The 24121-nt window shown below is 43.1% G+C and overlaps 1 protein-coding gene across 11 annotated transcripts in view; it reads right to left on the bottom strand.

Annotated features, from left to right (window-relative positions):
- The window catches only part of LOC115116676 (target of Nesh-SH3-like), a 66398-nt gene that overhangs the window by 28079 nt on the left and 14198 nt on the right, over positions 1-24121 (bottom strand). For 6 of the 11 annotated variants that reach the window (XM_065015095.1, XM_065015082.1, XM_065015098.1 and 3 more), the window contains exons 2-9: positions 19329-19508; positions 18931-18999; positions 18674-18830; positions 16790-16968; positions 14893-14942; positions 3566-3608; positions 1638-1703; positions 1318-1395 (exon numbers count right to left, since the gene is read on the bottom strand). In XM_065015095.1, coding sequence (XP_064871167.1) covers positions 1318-1395; positions 1638-1703; positions 3566-3608; positions 14893-14942; positions 16790-16968; positions 18674-18830; positions 18931-18999; positions 19329-19508 — 822 coding nt within the window. Of the gene's footprint in view, positions 1-1317; positions 1396-1637; positions 1704-3565; positions 3609-14892; positions 14943-16306; positions 16312-16789; positions 16969-18673; positions 18831-18930; positions 19000-19328; positions 19509-24121 lie in introns of all 11 variants that reach the window. The other 5 variants (XM_065015085.1, XM_065015096.1, XM_065015097.1 and 2 more) reach the window with 3 other exon arrangements.

Here is a 24121-nt window from a genome sequence, read left to right as displayed (position 1 = left end):
GAAGAAAGTGGAGTCATTTTGTAGCATGACACATTATCATGCAGACTGGTCTGAACACCTCCTAGACTGTAATATGCTACATTATCATGCAGACTGGTCTGAACACCTCCTAGACTGTAATATGCTACATTATCATGCAGACTGGTCTGAACACCTCCTAGACTGTAATATGCTACATTATCATGCAGACTGGTCTGAACACCGTCTAGACTGTAATATGCTACATTATCATGCAGACTGGTCTGAACACCGTCTAGACTGTAACTTTCTACTTTACCATGCAGACTGGACTGAACAGCTTCTAGACTGTAACTTTCTACTTTACCATGCAGACTGGACTGAACAGCTTCTAGACTGTAACTTTCTACTTTACCATGCAGACTGGTCTGAACACCTTCTAGACTGTAATATACTACTTTACCATGCAGACTGGTCTGAACACCGTCTAGACTGTAATTTGCTACTTTATCATGCAGACTGGTCTGAACACCTTCTAGACTGTAACTTGCTCCTGCTGTGTACCATGCAAACTGGTCTGAACACCATCTAGACTGTAATATATTACTTTATCATGCAGACTGGTCGGAACACCTAGACTGTAACTTTCTACTTTATCATGCAGACTGGTCTGAACACCTTCTAGACTGTAATATACTACTTTACCATGCAGACTGGACAGAACACCGTCTAGACTGTAATATGCGCATTTATCATGCAGACTGGACAGAACACCTTCAACACTGGCTGAAAGCAAAGCAGCATGGGTTAAAATAATGATTCTAAATGAACAGTTGTGTGTAGAATGTTTTAAAAGTATTGAAATCAACAGATTAATGAATGTGGGTTACATATGGTACAAGATGCTGATGGATGTTTGGACAGACAGCAACAAAATGAGACAAAGATTGAGGAAGAGAGAGAAAAACGATTGACTTGTTTGTGGGACGTGACTGATGAGAAACATATTGAGTGAACAAGCAGCGCTTATGCAATATGCTCAAAAGTTCAAGGGTCGTTCTCACCTGGACTAACCAACCACTAGGCTAGGCCATGGTGCCGTGGCAACCTACCTCCGCCTCCATGGGGACCAATAGTCTGAGGCAGTATTAGAACTTTCAGCCATCTTCTCTTGAGGTCCGGATGAGGGGCTCTCTACTTCTGTACTTAGGGCATGCCAATCATACTCATGCAGCCAAGCATAAAAGAAGATATCTCTGAAATAGCACCCACCCACCCAGCCTTTCACTGGCTGCAGCCAAGCTGACTGACAGTTAAGCCGTCCTGTCTCGTTAGGGAGTAAAGTGTCTGTTTGTTTACCGGTTGGCTCGTTCTGCCCCAGAGGCATTGTGGGTCTTGGAGTGGACAGGACGTGCTGTCTATTGGTCGAGGTTGGGGCTGAGGAACATAACATACTTTAAGAACAACACAAAATCTGTGGAGTGAAATGTGATGTCCTACTACGGGATATACACTGTGAAATGGTGTCAATGCTTTCCTGAGGAAAAGAAAGAGAAATGAAAAGTGTAAGATTGAAAAAGACTACAAGGTTAAGAAGGAATAAGGTCAAGAAGAATAAGGTCAAGATGGAATAAGGTCAAGAAGGAAAGATCATAGGACACAGTTGCATGGCTCATTACCGAAGGTGGTCCTTGGAGCCATAGGGGTCCTGAAGAGGGTTCTGCCCTGGCTCTTGTTATGGACAGCTAAACAGAAAGAGGGGACAAACATCAACAGCTATCGTCACTTTGCCAACCTGGAGTTTCCCAGTGTGGCTGCTGTGAGTAGCAATTACATTCCCAATGTATTGGCTATGTTCATTGTATTACAGTGCAGTATGTATGGGTTCAGTGTATTACAGCGCAGGTTGTATGGGTTCAGTGTAATACAGTGCAGTATGTATGGGTTCAGTGTAATACAGTGAAGTATGTATGGGTTCAGTGTATTATAGTGCAGTATGTATGGGTTCAGTGTATTACAGTGAAGTATGTATGGGTTCAGTGTATTATAGTGCAGTATGTATGGGTTCCGTGTAATACAGTGAAGTATGTATGGGTTCAGTGTATTACAGTGAAGTATGTATGGGCTCAGTGTATTATAGTGCAGTATGTATGGGTTCAGTGTATTATAGTGCAGTATGTATGGGCTCAGTGTAATATAGTGCAGTATGTATGGGTTCAGTGTAATACAGTGCAGTATGTATGGGCACAGTGTAATATAGTGCAGTATGTATGGGTTCAGTGTATTACAGTGCAGTATGTATGGGTTCAGTGTATTACAGTGCAGGTTGTATGGGTTCAGTGTATTACAGTGCAGTATGTATGGGTTCAGTGTAATACAGTGAAGTATGTATGGGTTCAGTGTATTATAGTGCAGGTTGTATGGGTTCAGTGTATTACAGTGCAGTATGTATGGGTTCAGTGTATTATAGTGCAGTATGTATGGGTTCAGTGTATTATAGTGCAGTATGTATGGGCTCAGTGTAATATAGTGCAGTATGTATGGGTTCAGTGTAATACAGTGCAGTATGTATGGGCACAGTGTAATATAGTGCAGTATGTATGGGTTCAGTGTATTACAGTGCAGTATGTATGGGTTCAGTGTATTACAGTGCAGGTTGTATGGGTTCAGTGTATTACAGTGCAGTATGTATGGGTTCAGTGTAATACAGTGAAGTATGTATGGGTTCAGTGTATTACAGTGCAGGTTGTATGGGTTCAGTTTATTACAGTGCAGTATGTATGGGCTCAGTTTATTACAGTGCAGTATGTATGGGTTCAGTGTATTACAGTGCAGGTTGTATGGGTTCAGTGTATTACAGTGCAGTATGTATGGTTTCAGTGTAATACAGTGAAGTATGTATGGGTTCAGTGTATTACAGTGCAGGTTGTATGGGTTCAGTGTATTACAGTGCAGTATGTATGGGCTCAGTTTATTACAGTGCAGTATGTATGGGTTCAGTGTATTACAGCGCAGGTTGTATGGGTTCAGTGTATTACAGTGCAGTATGTATGGGTTCAGTGTATTACAGTGCAGGTTGTATGGGTTCAGTGTATTACGGTGCAGTGCATATGAGTTCAGTATATTACAGCACAGGTTGTATGGCCTGAGTTAAAACACAGTAGGCCTATTTCACAAAGATTATAAAAAAATATTTGACAGCCCAAACAAGCATGTATCTTGCTGATCACATTGTCATAACCATCATAGGCAACATGTGTGTACAGTAGACATGTACACAGTGGCTGCCATCTTCTCTGGTCACCTGTAATAAACCCTGTGGTTATCAGAAGGAAGATTAGGAGACTATAACATTGACTTAATGATGACGAGGTCCTGTCTGCAGAGTCAGATGTTCTGTTTAAATTCCTCCAGAGCTGGCTCCTCAGAACAGGGTTCAGTGAGGAGTGGTGGAACAGACGTTTTGGAAGGGATGGTGATAAATCATCATGTCCTGTTAAGTCTTAGCCGCAGTGTAAAACCAGGGTTTGACCAAACCAGGAGCGCATGTGTACAGTATGTACATGCGTGTGTCGGTGTCTGTGTGTATGTCTGTCTGTTGGCTTACCGTGACGAGGAGGGAAGAAGGACAGTGGCATGTTGTCCGTTTTCTGTTAGGAGAGGGAAAGAAAGAGAGAGATGGGGCAGGGAGATAGGGAAGGGGTGGAGACAGTGAGATCTCCATGATACTGTAGCCTATGGTGATTGGACGTGCCACAACAATGATAAGATGAAGAGCTACTGTTATGGGATTTTTATGAAGAAGGACTAAATTATGTATACATTTAGCTTATAATTATAACTAAACAGAATACTACTCTGTTACTGTATGAATGTATGAATCTTATTATAATCATAATACTGAATATAAGGTGTGTAGTTTTAGTCAAGAATTAGAACAAGGACTTTCTGTTCCTTGTTAGAAACTAGTGGAGCTGTCGTCAGACCGGCTGGAATACTGTGTTCCTTACAGGACATTCTGTCCCTACCCAGGGAGGGGAGAGACCTTGTAGTAGATTGTTTAACAGGTGGCAGACAATGTGAGAAGGCTTGTGAACTATTTTGCCATTGTGTCTGAGAGGAGGAGGGACACTTATGACGAAATGTGAGGTATATAAACCAATGCACATGGTATTATGACCAGAGCTCTCGGGAATAAACGCTATTGATTAATATTGAGACTGATCTTTGTCTATTTTATGCAAATAATAACCTTACAAACTCTTAGAAATGGACAAAGTGTTTTGCTTTGTTATAATTGAATAGGTTAATGAACAAATAGGAATTACATTCCTCTAACAGCTACCTACTTCACCTATTTACTTCACTCAATCCAGTCCATGTCTGTCAATGTTCAATTCAATTCAAGGGGCTTTATTGGCATGGGAAACATGTTAACATTGCCAAAGCAAGTGAGGTAGATAATATACAAAAGTGAAAAAAACTATAAAAAATTAACAGTAAACAAAACACTCACAGAAGTTCCAAAAGAATAAGGACATTACAAATGTCATTTTATGTATATATATATACAGTGTAGTAACGGTGTACAAATGGTTAAAGTACAAAAGGGAAAATAAATAAGAATAAATATGGGTTGCATTTACAATGGTGTTTGTTCTTCAGTGGTTGACCTTTTCTTGTGGCAACAGGTCACAAATCTTGCTGTTGTGATGGCACACTATGGTATTTCACCCAGTAGATATGGGAGTTTATCAAAATCGGGTTTGTTTTCAAATTCTTTGTGGGTCTGTGAAATCTGAGGGAAATATGTGTCTCTAATATGGTCATACATTGGGCAGGAGGTTAGGAAGTGCAGCTCAGTTTCCACCTCATTTTGTGTGCAGTGTGCACATAGCCTGTCTTCTCTTGAGAGTCAGGTCTTCCTATGGCAGCCTTTCTCAATAGCAAGGCTATGCTCACTAAGTCTGTACATAGTCAAAGCTTTCCTTAAGTTTGGGTCAGTCACAGTGGTCAAGTATTCTGCCACTGTGTACTCTCCTCTGTTTAGGGACAAATAGCATTCTAGTTTGCTCAGTTTTTTTGTTAATTCTTTCCAATGTGTCAAGTAATTATATTTTTGTTTTCTCATGATTTGGTTGGGTCTAATTGTGTTGCTGTCCTGGGGCTCTGTGTATGTCCCTCTCATATTCTCTATCCCTGTATCTTCACCCTCTCTTTCTGTTACATGGTCCCTTGCCCTCTTCACTGTGTCTTATCTGTAATCTCTCCGGCGGGAAGCTGGTTATTCCAACTTTCCCTCATGAAGTGCCAGCGTTGAGGCTAATGCTGGTCAGCTGTGCAGTTGCATAAGAGTGGGGCCGGGGACAAGTGAAACAACAGAGGAACACAGTCCAGTCACCGAGCACGGCCAGAAACTCAAGGCCAACAATTATTTTTTCTCTTCTCTACTCTCTTCTCCCCTCCACATCTTTCCAAACTTGTTTTCCTCCATCTCTGGTTTGATCCTCTCCTCTCCTCTCCTCTCCTCTCCTCTCCTCTCCTCTCCTCTCCTCTCCTCTCCTCTGCCGTCCTCTCCTCACCACTCCTCTCATCTCCTCTTCTCTGCTCTCCTCTGCTCTCCTCTGGTCTCTTCAGTAATTCATATGCTAGCTGGCTATGGTCCTCTCTACTGGTCTTGGCCAGCTATGGCTAGCTACTTGTTTCGCTATTTCCACTAAGGAGCAGGACAGAAAGAAAGCTCCAGGCATCCCTTATATTACACTGTGGACTTCCTCTTTAAACCTGCGTATTCCTCCAAACCTCAGTTGTCCTGAGTCTGCACAACTCTGCCAGGACCTAGGATCAAGAGAGACGCTCAAGTGTTTTAGTACTATATCTCTTGACACAATGAAGAAAATAATCATGGCCTCTAAACCTTCAAGCTGCATACTGGACCCTATTCCAACTAAACTACTGAAAGAGCTGCTTCCTGTGCTTGGCCCTCCTATGTTGAACATAATAAACGGCTCTCTATCCACTGGATGTGTACCAATCTCACTAAAAGTGGCAGTAATAAAGCCTCTCTTGAAAAAGCCAAACCTTGACCCAGAAAATATAAAAAACTATCGGCCTATATCGAATCTTCCATTCCTCTCAAAATGTTTAGAGAAGGCTGTTGCGCAGCAACTCACGGCCTTCCTGAAGACAAACAATGTATACGAAATGCTTCAGTCTGGTTTTGGACCCCATCATAGCACTGAGACTGCACTTGTGAAGGTGATAAATGACATTTTAATGGCATCGGACCGAGGCTCTGTCCTCGTGCTCCTAGACCTTAGTGCTGCTTTTGATACCATCGATCACCACATTCTTTTGGAGAGATTGGAAACCCAAATTGGTCTACACGGACATGTTCTGGCCTGGTTTAGATCTTATCTGTCGGAAAGATATCAGTTTGTCTCTGTGAATGGTTTGTCCTCTGACAAATCAACTGTAAATTTCGGTGTTCCTCAAGGTTCCGTTTTAGGACCGCTATTGTTTTCACTATATATTTTACCTCTTGGGGATGTTATTCGAAAACATAATGTTAACTTTCACTGCTATGCAGATGACACACAGCTGTACATTTCAATGAAACATGGTGAAGCCCCAAAATTGCCCTCGCTAGAAGCATGTGTTTCAGACTTAAGGAAGTGGATGGCTGCAAACTTTCTACTATTAAACTCGGACAAAACAGAGATGCTTGTTCTAGGTCCCAAGAAACAAAGAGATCTTCTGTTGAATCTGACAATTAATCTTAATGGTTGTACAGTCGTCTCAAATAAAACTGTGAAGGACCTCGGCGTTACTCTGGACCCTGATCTCTCTTTTGAAGAACATATCAAGACCATTTCGAGGACAGCTTTTTTCCATCTACGTAACATTGCAAAAATCAGAAACTTTCTGTCCAAAACTGATGCAGAAAAATTAATCCATGCTTTTGTCACTTCTAGGTTACACTACTGCAATGCTCTACTTTCCGGCTACCCGGATAAAGCACTAAATAAACTTCAGTTAGTGCTAAATACGGCTGCTAGAATCCTGACTAGAACCAAAAAATTTGATCATATTACTCCAGTGCTAGCCTCTCTACACTGGCTTCCTGTCAAAGCAAGTGCTGATTTCAAGGTTTTACTGCTAACCTACAAAGCATTACATGGGCTTGCTCCTACCTATCGCTCTGATTTGGTCCTGCCGTACATACCTACAGGTACGCTACGGTCACAAGACGCAGGCCTCCTAATTGTCCCTAGAATTTCTAAGCAAACAGCTGGAGGCAGGGCTTTCTCCTATAGAGCTCCATTTTTATGGAACGGTCTGCCTACCCATGTCAGAGACGCAAACTCGGTCTCAACCTTTAAGTCTTTACTGAAGACTCATCTCTTCAGTGGGTCATATGATTGAGTGTAGTCTGGCCCAGGAGTGGGAAGGTGAACGGAAAGGCTCTGGAGCAACGAACCGCCCTTGCTGTCTCTGCCTGGCCGGTTCCCCTCTTTCCACTGGGATTCTCTGCCTCTAACCCTATTACAGGGGCTGAGTCACTGGCTTACTGGGGCTCTCTCATGCCGTCCCTGGAAGGGGTGCGTCACCTGAGTGGGTTGATTCACTGTTGTGGTCATCCTGTCTGGGTTGGCGCCCCCTTGGGTTGTGCCGTGGCGGAGATCTTTGTGGGCTATACTCAGCCTTGTCTCAGGATGGTAAGTTGGTGGTTGAAGATATCCCTCTAGTGGTGTGGGGGCTGTGCTTTGGCAAAGTGGGTGGGGTTATATCCTTCCTGTTTGGCCCTGTCCGGGGGTGTCCTCGGATGGGGCCACAGTGTCTCCTGACCCCTCCTGTCTCAGCCTCCAGTATTTATGCTGCAGTAGTTTATGTGTCGGGGGCTAGGGTCAGTTTGTTATATCTGGAGTACTTCTCCTGTCCTATTCGCTGTCCTGTGTGAATCTAAGTGTGCGTTCTCTAATTTTCTGCTTCTCTCTTTCTTTCTCTCTCTCGGAGAACCTGAGCCCTAGGACCATGCCCCAGGACTACCTGACATGATGACTCCTTGCTGTCCCCAGTCCACCTGGCCATGCTGCTGCTCCAGTTTCAACTGACCTGAGCCCTAGGACCATGCCCCAGGACTACCTGACATGATGACTCCTTGCTGTCCCCAGTCCACCTGGCCATGCTGCTGCTCCAGTTTCAACTGTTCTGCCTTACTATTATTTGACCATGCTGGTCATTTATGAACATTTGAACATCTTGGCCATGTTCTGTTATAATCTCCACCCGGCACAGCCAGAAGAGGACTGGCCACCCCACATATGCTCTCTCTAATTCTCTCTTTCTTTCTCTCTCTCGGAGGACCTGAGCCCTAGGACCGTGCCCCAGGACTACCTGACATGATGACTCCTTGCTGTCCCCAGTCCACCTGACTGTGCTGCTGCTCCAGTTTCAACTGTTCTGCCTTATTATTACTCGACCATGCTGGTCATTTATGAACATTTGAACATCTTGGCCATGTTCTGTTATAATCTCCACCCGGCACAGCCAGAAGAGGACTGGCCACCCCACATAGCCTGGTTCCTCTCTAGGTTTCTTCCTAGGTTTTGACCTTTCTAGGGAGTTTTTCCTAGCCACCGTGCTTCTACACCTGCATTGCTTGCTGTTTGGGGTTTTAGGCTGGGTTTCTGTACAGCACTTTGAGATATCAGCTGATGTACGAAGGGCTATATGAATACATTTGATTTGATTTGACTTACTAATGACAGACTAGAGTACACTACAGACTAGAGCACACTACAGACTAGAGTACACTACAGACTAGAGTACACTACAGACTAGAGTCCACTACAGACTAGAGCACACTACAGACTAGAGTACACTACAGACTAGAGTACACTACAGACTAGAGCACACTACAGACTAGAGTACATTACAGACTAGAGTACACTACAGACTAGAGTACATTACAGACTAGAGCACACTACAGACTAGAGTACACTACAGACTAGAGTACATACACTACAGACTAGAGCACACTACAGACCAGAGTACAAACACTACAGACTAGAGTATACTACAGACTAGAGCACACTACAGACTAGAGTACACTACAGACTAGAGCACACTACAGACTAGAGTCCACTACAGACTAGAGCACACTACAGACTAGAGTACATTACAGACTAGAGCACACTACAGACTAGAGTACACTACAGACTAGAGCACACTACAGACTAGAGCACACTACAGACTAGAGTACACTACAGACTAGAGTACATACACTACAGACTAGAGCACACTACAGACCAGAGTACAAACACTACAGACTAGAGTGCATTACAGACTAGAGCACACTACAGACTAGAGTACACTACAGACTAGAGTACACTACAGACTAGAGCACACTACAGACTAGAGTACATTACAGTCTAGAGCACACTACAGACTAGAGTACACTACAGACTAGAGTATACTACAGACTAGAGCACACTACAGACTAGAGTACACTACAGACTAGAGCACACTACAGACTAGAGTACATTAAAGACTAGAGCACACTACAGACTAGAGTACATTACAGACTAGAGCACACTACAGACTAGAGTACATTACAGACTAGAGCACACTACAGACTAGAGCACACTACAGACTAGAGTACACTACAGACTAGAGCACACTACATACTAGAGTGCATTACAGACTAGAGTACATTACAGACTAGAGTACACTACAGACTAGAGTACACTACAGACTAGAGCACACTACAGACTAGAGTACACTACAGACTAGAGTACACTACAGACTAGAGCACACTACAGACTAGAGTACACTACAGACCAGAGTACAAACACTACAGACTAGAGTGCATTACAGACTAGAGCACACTACAGACTAGAGTACACTACAGACTAGAGTACATTACAGACTAGAGTACACTACAGACTAGAGTACACTACAGACTAGAGTACACTACAGACTAGAGTACACTACAGACTAGAGTACATACACTACAGACTAGAGCACACTACAGACTAGAGTACACTACAGACTAGAGTACACTACAGACTAGAGCACACTACAGACTAGAGTACACTACAGACTAGAGTACACTACAGACTAGAGTACAGTACAGACTAGAGTCCACTACAGACTAGAGCACACTACAGACTAGAGCACACTACAGACTAGAGTACACTACAGACTAGAGTACATACACTACAGACTAGAGCACACTACAGACCAGAGTACAAACACTACAGACTAGAGTACATTACATACTAGAGCACACTACAGACTAGAGTACATTACAGACTAGAGCACACTACAGACTAGAGCACACTACAGACTAGAGCACACTACAGACTAGAGCACTCTACAGACTAGAGTACACTACAGACTAGAGTACATTACAGACTAGAGCACACTACAGACTAGAGTACACTACAGACTAGAGTACACTACAGACTAGAGTACACTACAGACTAGAGCACACTACAGACTAGAGCACACTACGGACTCAAGTACACTACAGACTAGAGTACACTACAGACTAGAGCACACTACAGACTAGAGTACATTACAGACTAGAGTACACTACAGACTAGAGTACACTACAGACTAGAGCACACTACAGACTAGAGTACATTACAGACTAGAGCACACTACGGACTAGAGTACATTACAGACTAGAGTACACTACAGACTAGAGTACACTACAGACTAGAGCACACTACAGACTAGAGTACACTACAGACTAGAGTACACTACAGACTAGAGTACACTACAGACTAGAGCACACTACAGACTAGAGTACACTACAGACTAGAGTAAATTACAGACTAGAGTACAATACAGACTAGAGTACACTACAGACTAGAGTACACTACAGACTAGAGCACACTACAGACTAGAGTACACTACAGACTAGAGCACACTACAGACTAGAGTACACTACAGACTAGAGCACACTACAGACTAGAGTACACTACAGACTAGAGTACACTACAGACTAGAGTACACTACAGACTAGAGCACACTACAGACTAGAGTACACTACAGACTAGAGCACACTACAGACTAGAGTACACTACAGACTAGAGTACACTACAGACTAGAGTACATACACTACAGACTAGAGCACACTACAGACTAGAGTACACTACAGACTAGAGTACACTACAGACTAGAGCACACTACAGACTAGAGTACATTACGGACTAGAGTACACTACAGACTAGAGCACACTACAGACTAGAGTACACTACAGACTAGAGCACACTACAGACTAGAGCACACTACAGACTAGAGTACACTACAGACTAGAGTACATTACAGACTAGAGCACACTACAGACTAGAGCACACTACAGACTAGAGTGCATTACAGACTAGAGTACACTACAGACTAGAGCACACTACAGACTAGAGTACACTACAGACCAGAGTACAAACACTACAGACTAGAGTGCATTACAGACTAGAGCACACTACAGACTAGAGTACACTACAGACTAGAGTACATTACAGACTAGAGTACACTACAGACTAGAGTACACTACAGACTAGAGTACACTACAGACTAGAGTACACTACAGACTAGAGTACATACACTACAGACTAGAGCACACTACAGACTAGAGTACACTACAGACTAGAGTACACTACAGACTAGAGCACACTACAGACTAGAGTACACTACAGACTAGAGTACACTACAGACTAGAGTACACTACAGACTAGAGTACAGTACAGACTAGAGTCCACTACAGACTAGAGCACACTACAGACTAGAGCACACTACAGACTAGAGTACACTACAGACTAGAGTACATACACTGCAGACTAGAGCACACTACAGACCAGAGTACAAACACTACAGACTAGAGTACATTACATACTAGAGCACACTACAGACTAGAGTACATTACAGACTAGAGCACACTACAGACTAGAGCACACTACAGACTAGAGCACTCTACAGACTAGAGTACACTACAGACTAGAGTACATTACAGACTAGAGCACACTACAGACTAGAGTACACTACAGACTAGAGTACACTACAGACTAGAGTACACTACAGACTAGAGCACACTACAGACTAGAGCACACTACGGACTCGAGTACACTACAGACTAGAGTACACTACAGACTAGAGCACACTACGGACTAGAGTACACTACAGACTAGAGTACACTACAGACTAGAGCACACTACAGACTAGAGTACATTACAGACTAGAGTACACTACAGACTAGAGCACACTACGGACTAGAGTACACTACAGACTAGAGTACACTACAGACTAGAGCACACTACAGACTAGAGTACATTACAGACTAGAGTACACTACAGACTAGAGTACACTACAGACTAGAGCACACTACAGACTAGAGTACATTACAGACTAGAGCACACTACGGACTAGAGTACATTACAGACTAGAGTACACTACAGACTAGAGTACACTACAGACTAGAGCACACTACAGACTAGAGTACACTACAGACTAGAGTACACTACAGACTAGAGTACACTACAGACTAGAGCACACTACAGACTAGAGCACACTACAGACTAGAGTACACTACAGACTAGAGTACACTACAGACTAGAGTACACTACAGACTAGAGCACACTACAGACTAGAGTACACTACAGACTAGAGTACATTACAGACTAGAGTACACTACAGACTAGAGTACACTACAGACTAGAGTACACTACAGACTAGAGTACACTACAGACTAGAGCACACTACAGACTAGAGTACACTACAGACTAGAGTACATTACAGACTAGAGTACACTACAGACTAGAGTACACTACAGACTAGAGTACACTACAGACTAGAGTACACTACAGACTAGAGTACACTACAGACTAGAGCACACTACAGACTAGAGTACACTACAGACCAGAGTACAAACACTACAGACTAGAGTGCATTACAGACTAGAGCACACTACAGACTAGAGTACACTACAGACTAGAGTACATTACAGACTAGAGTACACTACAGACTAGAGTACACTACAGACTAGAGTACACTACAGACTAGAGTACATACACTACAGACTAGAGCACACTACAGACTAGAGTACACTACAGACTAGAGTACATTACAGACTAGAGCACACTACAGACTAGAGTACATTACGGACTAGAGTACACTACAGACTAGAGCACACTACAGACTAGAGTACACTACAGACTAGAGCACACTACAGACTAGAGCACACTACAGACTAGAGTACACTACAGACTAGAGTACATTACAGACTAGAGCACACTACAGACTAGAGTACATTAAAGACTAGAGTACACTACAGACTAGAGCACACTACAGACTAGAGTACACTACAGACTAGAGTACACTACAGACTAGAGCACACTACAGACTAGAGTACAAACACTACAGACTAGAGTACACTACAGACTAGAGCACACTACAGACTAGAGTACACTACAGACCAGAGTACAAACACTACAGACTAGAGTGCATTACAGACTAGAGCACACTACAGACTAGAGTACACTACAGACTAGAGTACATTACAGACTAGAGTACACTACAGACTAGAGTACACTACAGACTAGAGTACACTACAGACTAGAGTACACTACAGACTAGAGTACATACACTACAGACTAGAGTACACTACAGACTAGAGTACACTACAGACTAGAGTACACTACAGACTAGAGCACACTACAGACTAGAGTACATTACAGACTAGAGTACACTACAGACTAGAGTACACTACAGACTAGAGTACATTACAGACTAGAGCACACTACAGACTAGAGTACACTACAGACTAGAGTACACTACAGACTAGAGTACATACACTACAGACTAGTGCACACTACAGACTAGAGCACACTACAGACTAGAGTACACTACAGACTAGAGTACACTACAGACTAGAGTACACTACAGACTAGAGTACATACACTACAGACTAGAGCACACTACAGACTAGAGTACACTACAGACTAGAGTACACTACAGACTAGAGCACACTACAGACTAGGGCACACTACAGACTAGAGTACACTACAGACTAGAGTACATTACAGACTAGAGCACACTACAGACTAGAGTACACTACAGACTAGAGTACATTACAGACTAGAGCACACTACAGACTAGAGTACACTACAGACTAGAGTACATACACTACAGACTAGAGCACACTACAGACCAGAGTACAAATACTACAGACTAGAGTACACTACAGACTAGAGTACACTACAGACTAGAGTACATTACAGACTAGAGCACACTACAGACTATAGTACACTACAGACTAGAGCACACTACAGACTAGAGCACACTACAGACTAGAGCACTCTACAGACTAGAGTACATTACAGACTAGAGCACACTACAGACTAGAGTACACTACAGACTAGAGTACACTACAGACTAGAGTACACTACAGACTAGAGCACACTACAGACTAGAGCACACTACGGACTCGAGTACACTACAGACTAGAGTACACTACAGACTAGAGCACACTACGGACTAGAGTACACTACAGACTAGAGCACACTACAGACTAGAGCACACTATAGACTAGAGTATACTACAGACTAGAGTACACTACAGACTAGAGCACACTACGGACTAGAGTACACTACAGACTAGAGCACACTACAGACTAGAGCACACTATAGACTAGAGTATACTACAGACTAGAGTACATTACGGACTAGAGTACACTACAGACTAGAGCACACTACAGACTAGAGTACACTACAGACTAGAGCACACTACAGACTAGAGCACACTACAGACTAGAGTACACTACAGACTAGAGTACATTACAGACTTACAAAGCTAAATCACCAACGTTGTACAGAACACTCACCACAGACACAGTGCACATTCTTTAGCAGGTGTAATAAGTGCAGGACGTACCACAGGCGTCAGAGGGGTCCTTGGTCTGAAAGGTTTCTGCATGGCCTTCTCTGAAAACACAACCACAACACAAGAAGAATTAACATCTGGAACTAATAACACATGACTAGTACTGGACCGTAAGGAAAATATACAGTTGAAGTCGGAAGTTCACATACACTTAGGTTGGAGTATTTAAAACTAGTTTTTCAACCACTCCACACATTTCTTGTTAACAAACTATAGTTTTGGCAAGTCGGTTAGGACATCTACTTTGTAAATGACACAAGTCATTTTTCCAAAAATTGTTTACAGACAATCTATTATTTCACTTATAATTCACTGTATCACAATTCCAGTGCGTCAGAAGTTTACATACACTAAGTTGACTGTGCCTTTAAACAGCTTGGAAAATTCCAGAAAATGATGTCATGGATTTAGAAGCTTCTGACAGGCTAATTGACATCATTTGAGTCGATTGGTGGTGTACCTGTGGATGTATTTCAAGGCTTACCTTCAAACTCAGTGCCTCTTTGTTTGACATCATGGGAAAATCAAAAGAAATCAGCCAAGACCTCAGAAAAAAAATTGTAGACCTCCACAAGTCGGGTTCATCCTTGGGAGCAATTTCCAAACGCCTGAAGGTACCACGTTCATCTGTACAAACAATAGTACACAAGTATAAACACCATAGGACCACCCAGCCGAAATACCACTCAGGATGGAGATGCATTCTGTCTCCTAGAGATGAACGTACTTTGGTGCAAAAAGTGCAAATCAATCCTGGAACAACAGCAAAGGACATTGTGAAGATGCTGGAGGAAACAGGTACGAAAGTATCTATATCCACAGGAAAACGAGTCCTATATTGACATAACCTGAAAGGCCGCTCATCAAGGAAGAAGCCACTGCTCCAAAACCGCCATAAAAAGCCAGATTACGGTTTGCAACTGCACATGGGGATAGAGATCTTACTTTTTGGAGAAATGTCCTCTGGTCTGATGAAATGAAAATAGAACTGTTTGGCCATAATGACCATCGTTATGTTTGGAGGAAAAAGGGAAAGGCTTGTAATCCAAAGAACACCATCCCAACCGTGATGCAACGGGGGGGGGGGGGGGGCAGCATCATGTTGTGGGGGTACTTTGCTGCAGGAGGGACTAGTGCACTTCACAAAATGGATGGCATCATGAGGCAGGAAAATTATGTGGATATATTGAAGCAACATTTCAAGACATCACTTAGGAAGTTAAAGCTTGGTCGCAAATGGGTCTTCCAACTGGACAATGACCCCAAGCATATTTCCAAAGTTGTGGAAAAATGGCTTAAGGACAACAAAGTCAAGGTATTGGAGTGGCCATCACAAAGCTCTGACCTCAATCCCATATAAAATGTGTGGGCAGAACAAGGAGAACAACAAACCTGCCTCAGTTACACCAGCTCTGTCAGGAGGAATGGGCCAAAATTCACCCAACTTATTGTAGGAAGATTGTGGAAGTCTCCCCAAAACGTTTGACCCAAGTTCAACAATTTAAAGGCAATGCTACCAAATACTAATTGAGTGTATGTAAACTTCTGACCCACTGGGAATGAGATGAAAGAAATAAAAGCTGAAATAAATCATTCTCTCTACTATTATTCTGACGTTTCACATTCTTAAAATAAAGTGGTGATCCTAACTGATCTAAGACAGGGAATTTCTACTAGGATTAAATGTCAGGAATTGTGAAAAACAGAGTTTAAATGTATTTGGCTGAGGTGTATGTAAACTTCCAACTTCAACTGTATAAAGAATCAGGTGATTTGTGTAAGATACTGACAGACTCAGTGCTGCATCCATTTGTGGATGTGTTTGAAGGGGGAATGATTTGAGCGATGCACCATGGAAGGAAAGAGACAAAGTGTTTAAGTGACCTACCCATGTTGGTGTTGTGGATAACTGGCTTGCTCCACACTCCACTGCGTTCTTCGTTGTTGGGTCGGACGCCAAACTCGTAGGCCGTGTTGGGCTTCAGGTTATCGATGACCATGTCGCTGGAGGGGCAGGTCTGTTGAGTCCACTTCCTGTTCCTCTCACGGTAACGCACTGTGTAGTGCCTGGGTCAACACAGATAGAACACAACATTGTTCATTATCACACATTGTCATCAGTAGTATTATAACATTGTGTATTGTTTAGTGACTATGACAAAAAACATAGAATGTAATTACATTTAAGTCATTTAGCAGACGCTCTTATCCAGAGCGACTTACAAATAGAAATGTCAGACATTGTGTTGTAACATGGATACTACAGCAGGATGACATAGTTTCTAGGGACTCATTTGTAACACAACGGCTTGTTATTTAGCTGTGACAGCTGTCTGTTCACCATTTTGTGACAGTGACAGCTGTCTGTTCACCATTTTGTGACAGTGACAGCTGTGAATGCAGAGCTGTAAGTTCTAGTTTCCTGGTTGAGATGTGTTGTGCAGGCCGTGGTCGTGTGCGACATTCAAGTGTTTAGAAAGCTAGTAGGAACTTTAGAGTTTGCTGTGAGCAGAGCAGGTTGAGGTCAAGCTTTCCAATGGGTTTTCCAAAGCTCAGTGGAGAGAAGAGGAGAAGTTTAGGGAGGTACAGTTGGTTGATGTGTAGGATGAGGATCACTCCACCACTACTAAACACCTGTGCCCTCGCCCCACTGCCTCCCTGGCAGAACAATGTGTTGCATGAGGATCACTCCACCACTACTAAACACCTGTGCCCTCGCCCCACTGCCTCCCTGGCGGAACAATGTGTTGCATGAGGATCACTCCACCACTACTAAACACCTGTGCCCTCGCCCCACTGCCTCCCTGGCGGAACAATGTGTTGCATGAGGATCACTCCACCACTACTAAACACCTGTGCCCTCGCCCCACTGCCTCCCTGGCGGAACAATGTGTTGCATGAGGATCACTCCACCACTACTAAACACCTGTGCCCTCGCCCCACTGCCTCCCTGGCGGAACAATGTGTTGCATGAGGATCACTCCACCACTACTAAACACCTGTGCCCTTGACCCACTGCCTCCCTGGCGGAACAATGTGTTGCATGAGGATCACTCCACCACTACTAAACACCTGTGCCCTCGCCCCACTGCCTCCCTGGTGGAACAATGTGTTACATGAGGATCACTCCACCACTACTAAACACCTGTGCCCTCGCCCCACTGCCTCCCTGGCGGAACAATGTGTTGCATGAGGATCACTCCACCACTACTAAACACATGTGCCCTCGCCCCACTGCCTCCCTGGCGGAACAATGTGTTGCATGAGGATCACTCCACCACTACTAAACACCTGTGCCCTCGCCCCACTGCCTCCCTGGCGGAACAATGTGTTGCATGAGGATCACTCCACCACTACTAAACACCTCTGCCCTCGCCCCACTGCCTCCCTGGCGGAACAATGTGTTGCATGAGGATCACTCCACCACTACTAAACACCTGTGCCCTCGCCCCACTGCCTCCCTGGCGGAACAATGTGTTGCAGTTATACCAACATTTTAATGCTGTCTGTTGTGTATGACATACTGTAAATGTTAGGTGAGTGAAATACGTCCTTCTCAAGCTGTGAAAATAATCTCCTTAGTGTGGTGGGATCCACTGTGTGCTTTTTGGCCCATCTGAGTACCCTTACTGCCCTGTGTCTCTATGGACAGAGAGCAGCATGACAAACCAGCACTGGAAAGGGAACAACATGAACCTTTGTAGACGAGCTGTGTACCCGTAACCCCCTCACTGGCTCACTCTGCTGAGCGTGCATGTTTGTGCGTCCTTACGTGTGTTGGTGTACTTTAACTAACCCGTCCTCCAGGCAGTCGTTCATGATGTCCCCCTCGTAGGGCATCTTGAGGAAGGTCCCCCAGGACAGCAGTACCGAGGTGGGGGTCACGGACCCAATCACCAGGTGCAGTGGCTTCTCCAGGTTCACCTTGCCTGGGGAGTCACAGGGCTCAGAGTTCAAATAAATAAGAAAAGAGTCAATGTAATCTATCAAATGATTACTGGTAACACAGAGTTGGTGCACGTGCAGTACCTGCGCACGGTTTCTTCACATTGTTTACTGGGACGGGCTGGATAGCAATCAGGTACTTGGGCTCGGCATCTGTAAGAGAGATTCTGGGTTTAGTACTGCTAGCAGAAGAAAGGTGAGTGTGTGTGTTTGTGCGTGTGTGTGCGTGCGTGCGCGTGCGTGTGTGTGTGTGTGTGTGTGTGTGTGTGTGTGTGTGTGTGTGTGTGTGTGTGTCTAAGTATGTGTGTTGTACGGATGTTTGATGAGTCAAGTGAGTCTGCACAGATGTGTCCTTCGTCAGTGATGCATAGAATCAAACCATGAACATAAAACATGTGTGCCAGAGCAATCTACCACAGTTCATGGGGCATAATCATGTAATCATACATTACATACTAAACACACACACACAAACGCCTCACCGATCTCGGTCTCGTAGGGCAGTCCGTTCTCTGGGAGTTGGATGAACTGTTTAGAGAACATGCTGCTGCCGTAGCCCAGGATGTAGCCCTCCAGCTTGGTGTCAGCGTTGGGACGTACAAACTTCATCACGATGGTGTCGCCTGTAGCGTTGATCCTCACCTTCATGTTCTGACGTCTCACTGGGGGCAGAGGAGAGCATACAGTATTCAGCATGGTGCGCACACAAACACACACATGCCCGCCACCTCCGGGGGTAGGCCGTCATTGTAAATAAGAACGTGTTCTTATTTGACTTGCCTAGTTAAATAAAGGTTAAATAAAAATAATCATAAATATGTAAATTACTGGTAGTGAACAGGGACTGAAGCTAGGAGTGTTAATTGGGTGAGAGAACTTTGGCCAGGTCTGTGTTGGGTATGAGACGGAATGGAAGGATACAAAGTCCCTGCTCCGTTAACTTGTGAAGTTAAACGCAAAAACAGAGAGAAGTAGGTCAGAATGATCAAATATGTCACTCGTTTCAGGAAACTAGCCGTGTGTCGCACGTCAAAGAAGAGGCATTTGAACATAAACATTTATATTTAAAAAACCTGTTCTGGAACATGTGAACGTTCATGTGCCTTAAAAGCAAATGTGTATATCTGAAAATACAAAGATTTGTTTTATTTTATTATGACCCTCGTTGGTTTAGCCATGGAAAAAGCCAGGCACCTTCCCGCTAGTCATGATTGGCTGAGATAATTGATGGGCTGGACACGCCGAGAGATGAGTTCGGATTGGTCTGCCATGCAGCTGGCTTCTATCTATAACATGAACTGCTCAGTATGTGTAGGTCATTATTTCTCTGTCTATAACATGAACTGCTCAGTATGTGTAGGTAATTATTTCTCTGTCTATAACATGAACTGCTCAGTATGTGTAGGTAATTATTTCTCTGTCTATAACATGAACTGCTCAGTATGTGTAGGTCATTATTTCTCTGTCTATAACATGAGCTGCTCAGTATGTGTAGGTCATTATTTCTCTGTCTATAACATGAGCTGCTCAGTATGTGTAGGTAATTATTTCTCTGTCTATAACATGAGCTGCTCAGTATGTGTAGGTAATTATTTCTCTGTCTATAACATGAGCTGCTCAGTATATGTAGGTAATTATTTCTCTGTCTATAACATGAGCTGCTCAGTATGTGTAGGTAATTATTTCTCTGTCTATAACATGAGCTGCTCAGTATGTGTAGGTCATTATTTCTCTGTCTATAACATGAGCTGCTCAGTATGTGTAGGTAATTATTTCTCTGTCTATAACATGAGCTGCTCAGTATATGTAGGTAATTATTTCTCTGTCTATAACATGAGCTGCTCAGTATGTGTAGGTAATTATTTCTCTGAGCTGCTCAGTATGTGTAGGTATTGTGTGTAGATTGCTGAGGATATTGTTTTATTTAACCCATTTTAGAGTAAGGCTGTAACGTAACAACGACAAGGGGTCAGAATACTTTCTGAAGGCAGTGTAAGACTGAATCGAGCTAGTCGGTCACGTATTTTACTTAATTATACAGTATGTGCATTTTGCAAACTGCAGTGAGATATTTAAGGGCAAACTAAATAGTTAATTAAGTTGAAATTGTGGAACATGCTTTTGAAAAAATAAATATGCACACACTGCCAGCAGCCGCCAGAGGTGAAGAGGTCGTCCAGAAATGAGGGGAAACCATGCTTTTGATAAATAACCTTAAGCTTTGCCAACTGTGTGTTTTCTATCAAAACTGCATTTTTTTTTTTTCTCCTCAATATTTCAGATCAAACAATGAGGGATTGGCTTTTGCTTTGGCTCCAAGGAGGGGGGTTTCCAGTGTATGAAACATTTGGAAACTTCATGCTGCGTTTCTCCAACTCCAAAACAAGCAAACATTGTCTCAGTCACCTAAGAACCTGGTCCAAACGCCAACAGTTTGGCCGTTCTTCACCAGGGGCTGTTATTCTTATCTGTATTTCCAGGTTGAAATGACTGGATGTTTAGAAATGGTCCGTCATTTACTCAAATCATCTACAGAGCCTTCAGAATGTTTTCATACCTTTTGACTTATTCCACAATTGTTGTGTTACAGCCTGAATTCAAATGAAAGCTGTTCACAGCCAAGCCACAAGAACAGATGAGACTAAAAAGGAATATTAGCCAACAACAACACAGATGAGGAAGAGGATTTTGTTATCGTCTTGGATACAGGCAGTGAGGATTAAGAATGACGAATTAAGTTCCAACATCTCCAACGTAACAGAATGTTCAAACTGACCAAAGATTTGTCACTGTTACCACGGACTTACAGCTTGAGGACCATATTCATCTTCATAACAAACACACGCACACTCACACAAACACCTAGGCTTGTACTGAGGGCAGCAGACCTGTAGATAGCCATCTGTAATCATGGACCTGACCTTACCAGCACCCTGTTATATGTAACAAATAAATACTTCAGTTGAATGTACCAATTGACTCTTTGACCTTGTTGGACCTCGTGGACCTCATGGCCTTTGACCATCTAGGGCCACAATTACTAAGCATTTGCACCAGGTGAAAAGCTCACACCTATAGCAACAACATATTACTAAACAATTGTGTTACCATATATGTTACTACACAGATATGAGAGAAAAGTAATGTGAAATGTTTAGATAAAAACATTGAGAAAGCTAATTGGCTCTTCATCTGAGAAAATGTAGTCCACATGTTGTGACAGGGACACAGTGTGAGCAGTGTGCTTCATCCTCTGTTCCAGGTCTCAGCTAAACACACTTATTTAATTATGCAATAGATCAGTAAATCATACATTCCTTCATAAATGTCATCTGAATGTTATTAGAAGGTGATAACCAATGCAAATGTCCCACATAGCTGCAGTATCCATCCAAGTGGTTACTAAGAGGGAAGATCAGTTCGATGTTTTGTTTTTATGGAGGAGAGCTCTGCCTGTCACCATGTTATCATGGGGTTTACTACAGCAACTTCCTCCACGCGCACTCTTCAACAAATATCAGAGAAACGACACAATCCTAAAATACAATCCTTTCTTGATCAAGAGATGAAACCTCCACCTCATACTGATAGTGAATCACCACAAAAATGGACCAGATAATCCATCAATCCATCAGCACACTTGACAAGACACAATAAGCCCTCCCACTCTGATCCCACTGTATTCCTCTATGGCTGGATCATAGAGTCTCCCTTAGACTGAAGACACTGAGCGGAAACATTGACTGGAGGCGACTGGGCTTCACAACGGCCATCCCGGCTCATCACTGGTGATGGATGGTCCTCTGGGGGAGGGAGGAGGTCATTAGTTCTGTCAGTGGTTGAGCTCAGTGCTCTCGCAAATTCAGTGTGTGTGTGTGTGTGTGTGTGTGTGTGTGTGTGTGTAGGGCTTTGGAATCATTGTCATGTTGTTGATTTTAATCTTGCCAAACTAGGTCCTCTTGGCAGCTTGTTTTGTATTCTTAGTCTTTGGATTCCTCCTCCCTCATGTCCTTCTATACTTGTTCTTCTCCTTCCTCTGTTTGAAGGGACATTGACTACTATGATCCCACTGTATGCACATACAATACATAAAACACACACATTCACACACTATTGGGCAGGTTTTGTGTTTTAGGGGCTGTGTGGCTCTAATCTAGTTGAATACTGTGGGGCTATGTGGCTCAAGTCTAGTTCAAGACTGTGGCACTCTGTGGCTCTAGTCTAATTGAATACTGTGGGGCTATGTGGCTCTAGTCTAGTTCAAGACTGTGGGGCTTTTTAACTTTAGTCTAGAAGAAGACTGTGGGGCTCTTTAACTTTAGTCTAGTTGAAGACTGTGGGGCTCTGTGGCTGTAGTTGATTTTATGTAGGCCAAGTCTGAATATTTTATGTCTGTTACCACTGATAACCTGAATGACCCTAGAACGTTTTGGAAGGCTATTAAGTCTATGTCTGGTAACAGTAATGTTAATGAATTACCGTCATGTGTTTTGAAGGACTCTGTTGCTGTATATGACAAAACTGAAATGCTGAATTGTTTCAATGAACACTTTGTATCATCTGGTAGGCTGTTTGATTCAGTGTCCTCTGTCTCTGTACAACCCTGTGTGGATGAACCAGTGAGAGCTGGTCAATCTTTTAGCTCTTGCCATTCTCAGTGCAGGTGGTACATAAAGCCCTGAAATCCTTAGATCCGAGAAAGCCTGCAGGTCCTGATCTTTTGGATCCCTGCTTTCATAGCTGAACCACTTTCAATATAACCCTGGAATGTAATGAAATTCCAAAGATCTGGAAATCAGCATTTGTCCGACCACTTTTAAAAGGCGAGATCCAACTCTTTTAAATAATTATAGGCCAATCTCAAAGCTGTCACCCCTGGTGAAAATACTTGAAACCCTTGTGAGTTTTTATTTACTAACTCTATTTTATCAATGTACCAATCAGGCTTCAGGAAGAAGCATAGCACAATTACAGCAGCCATGAAGGTTTTAAATGATATCACTGAAGCCCTTGACAAAAAACAGCACTGTGTTTCACTTTTTATTGATCTCTCTAAGGCTTTTGATACAGTTGATCATGCTATACTAAGGCAGAGATTGTCGAGTGTAGGTCTTTCAGAGCATGCAGTTGCATGGTTTGCTAACTATCTGTCTGATAGAACTCAGTGCACTCAATTTGATGAGCCTATGTCTGTTAAATTTTCTGTCTTTAATGGTGTGCCCCAAGGCTCTGTACTTGGTCCTCTCTTATTCACAATTTATATAAATGATCTCTT

This window comes from Oncorhynchus nerka, linkage group LG3, assembly GCF_034236695.1.
Source record: "Oncorhynchus nerka isolate Pitt River linkage group LG3, Oner_Uvic_2.0, whole genome shotgun sequence".
In the NCBI taxonomy this organism is placed as follows: Eukaryota; Metazoa; Chordata; class Actinopteri; order Salmoniformes; family Salmonidae; genus Oncorhynchus; species Oncorhynchus nerka.
Note: the sequence above shows the minus strand (reverse complement) of the source record. Positions and strands in the feature narration are given on the sequence as shown.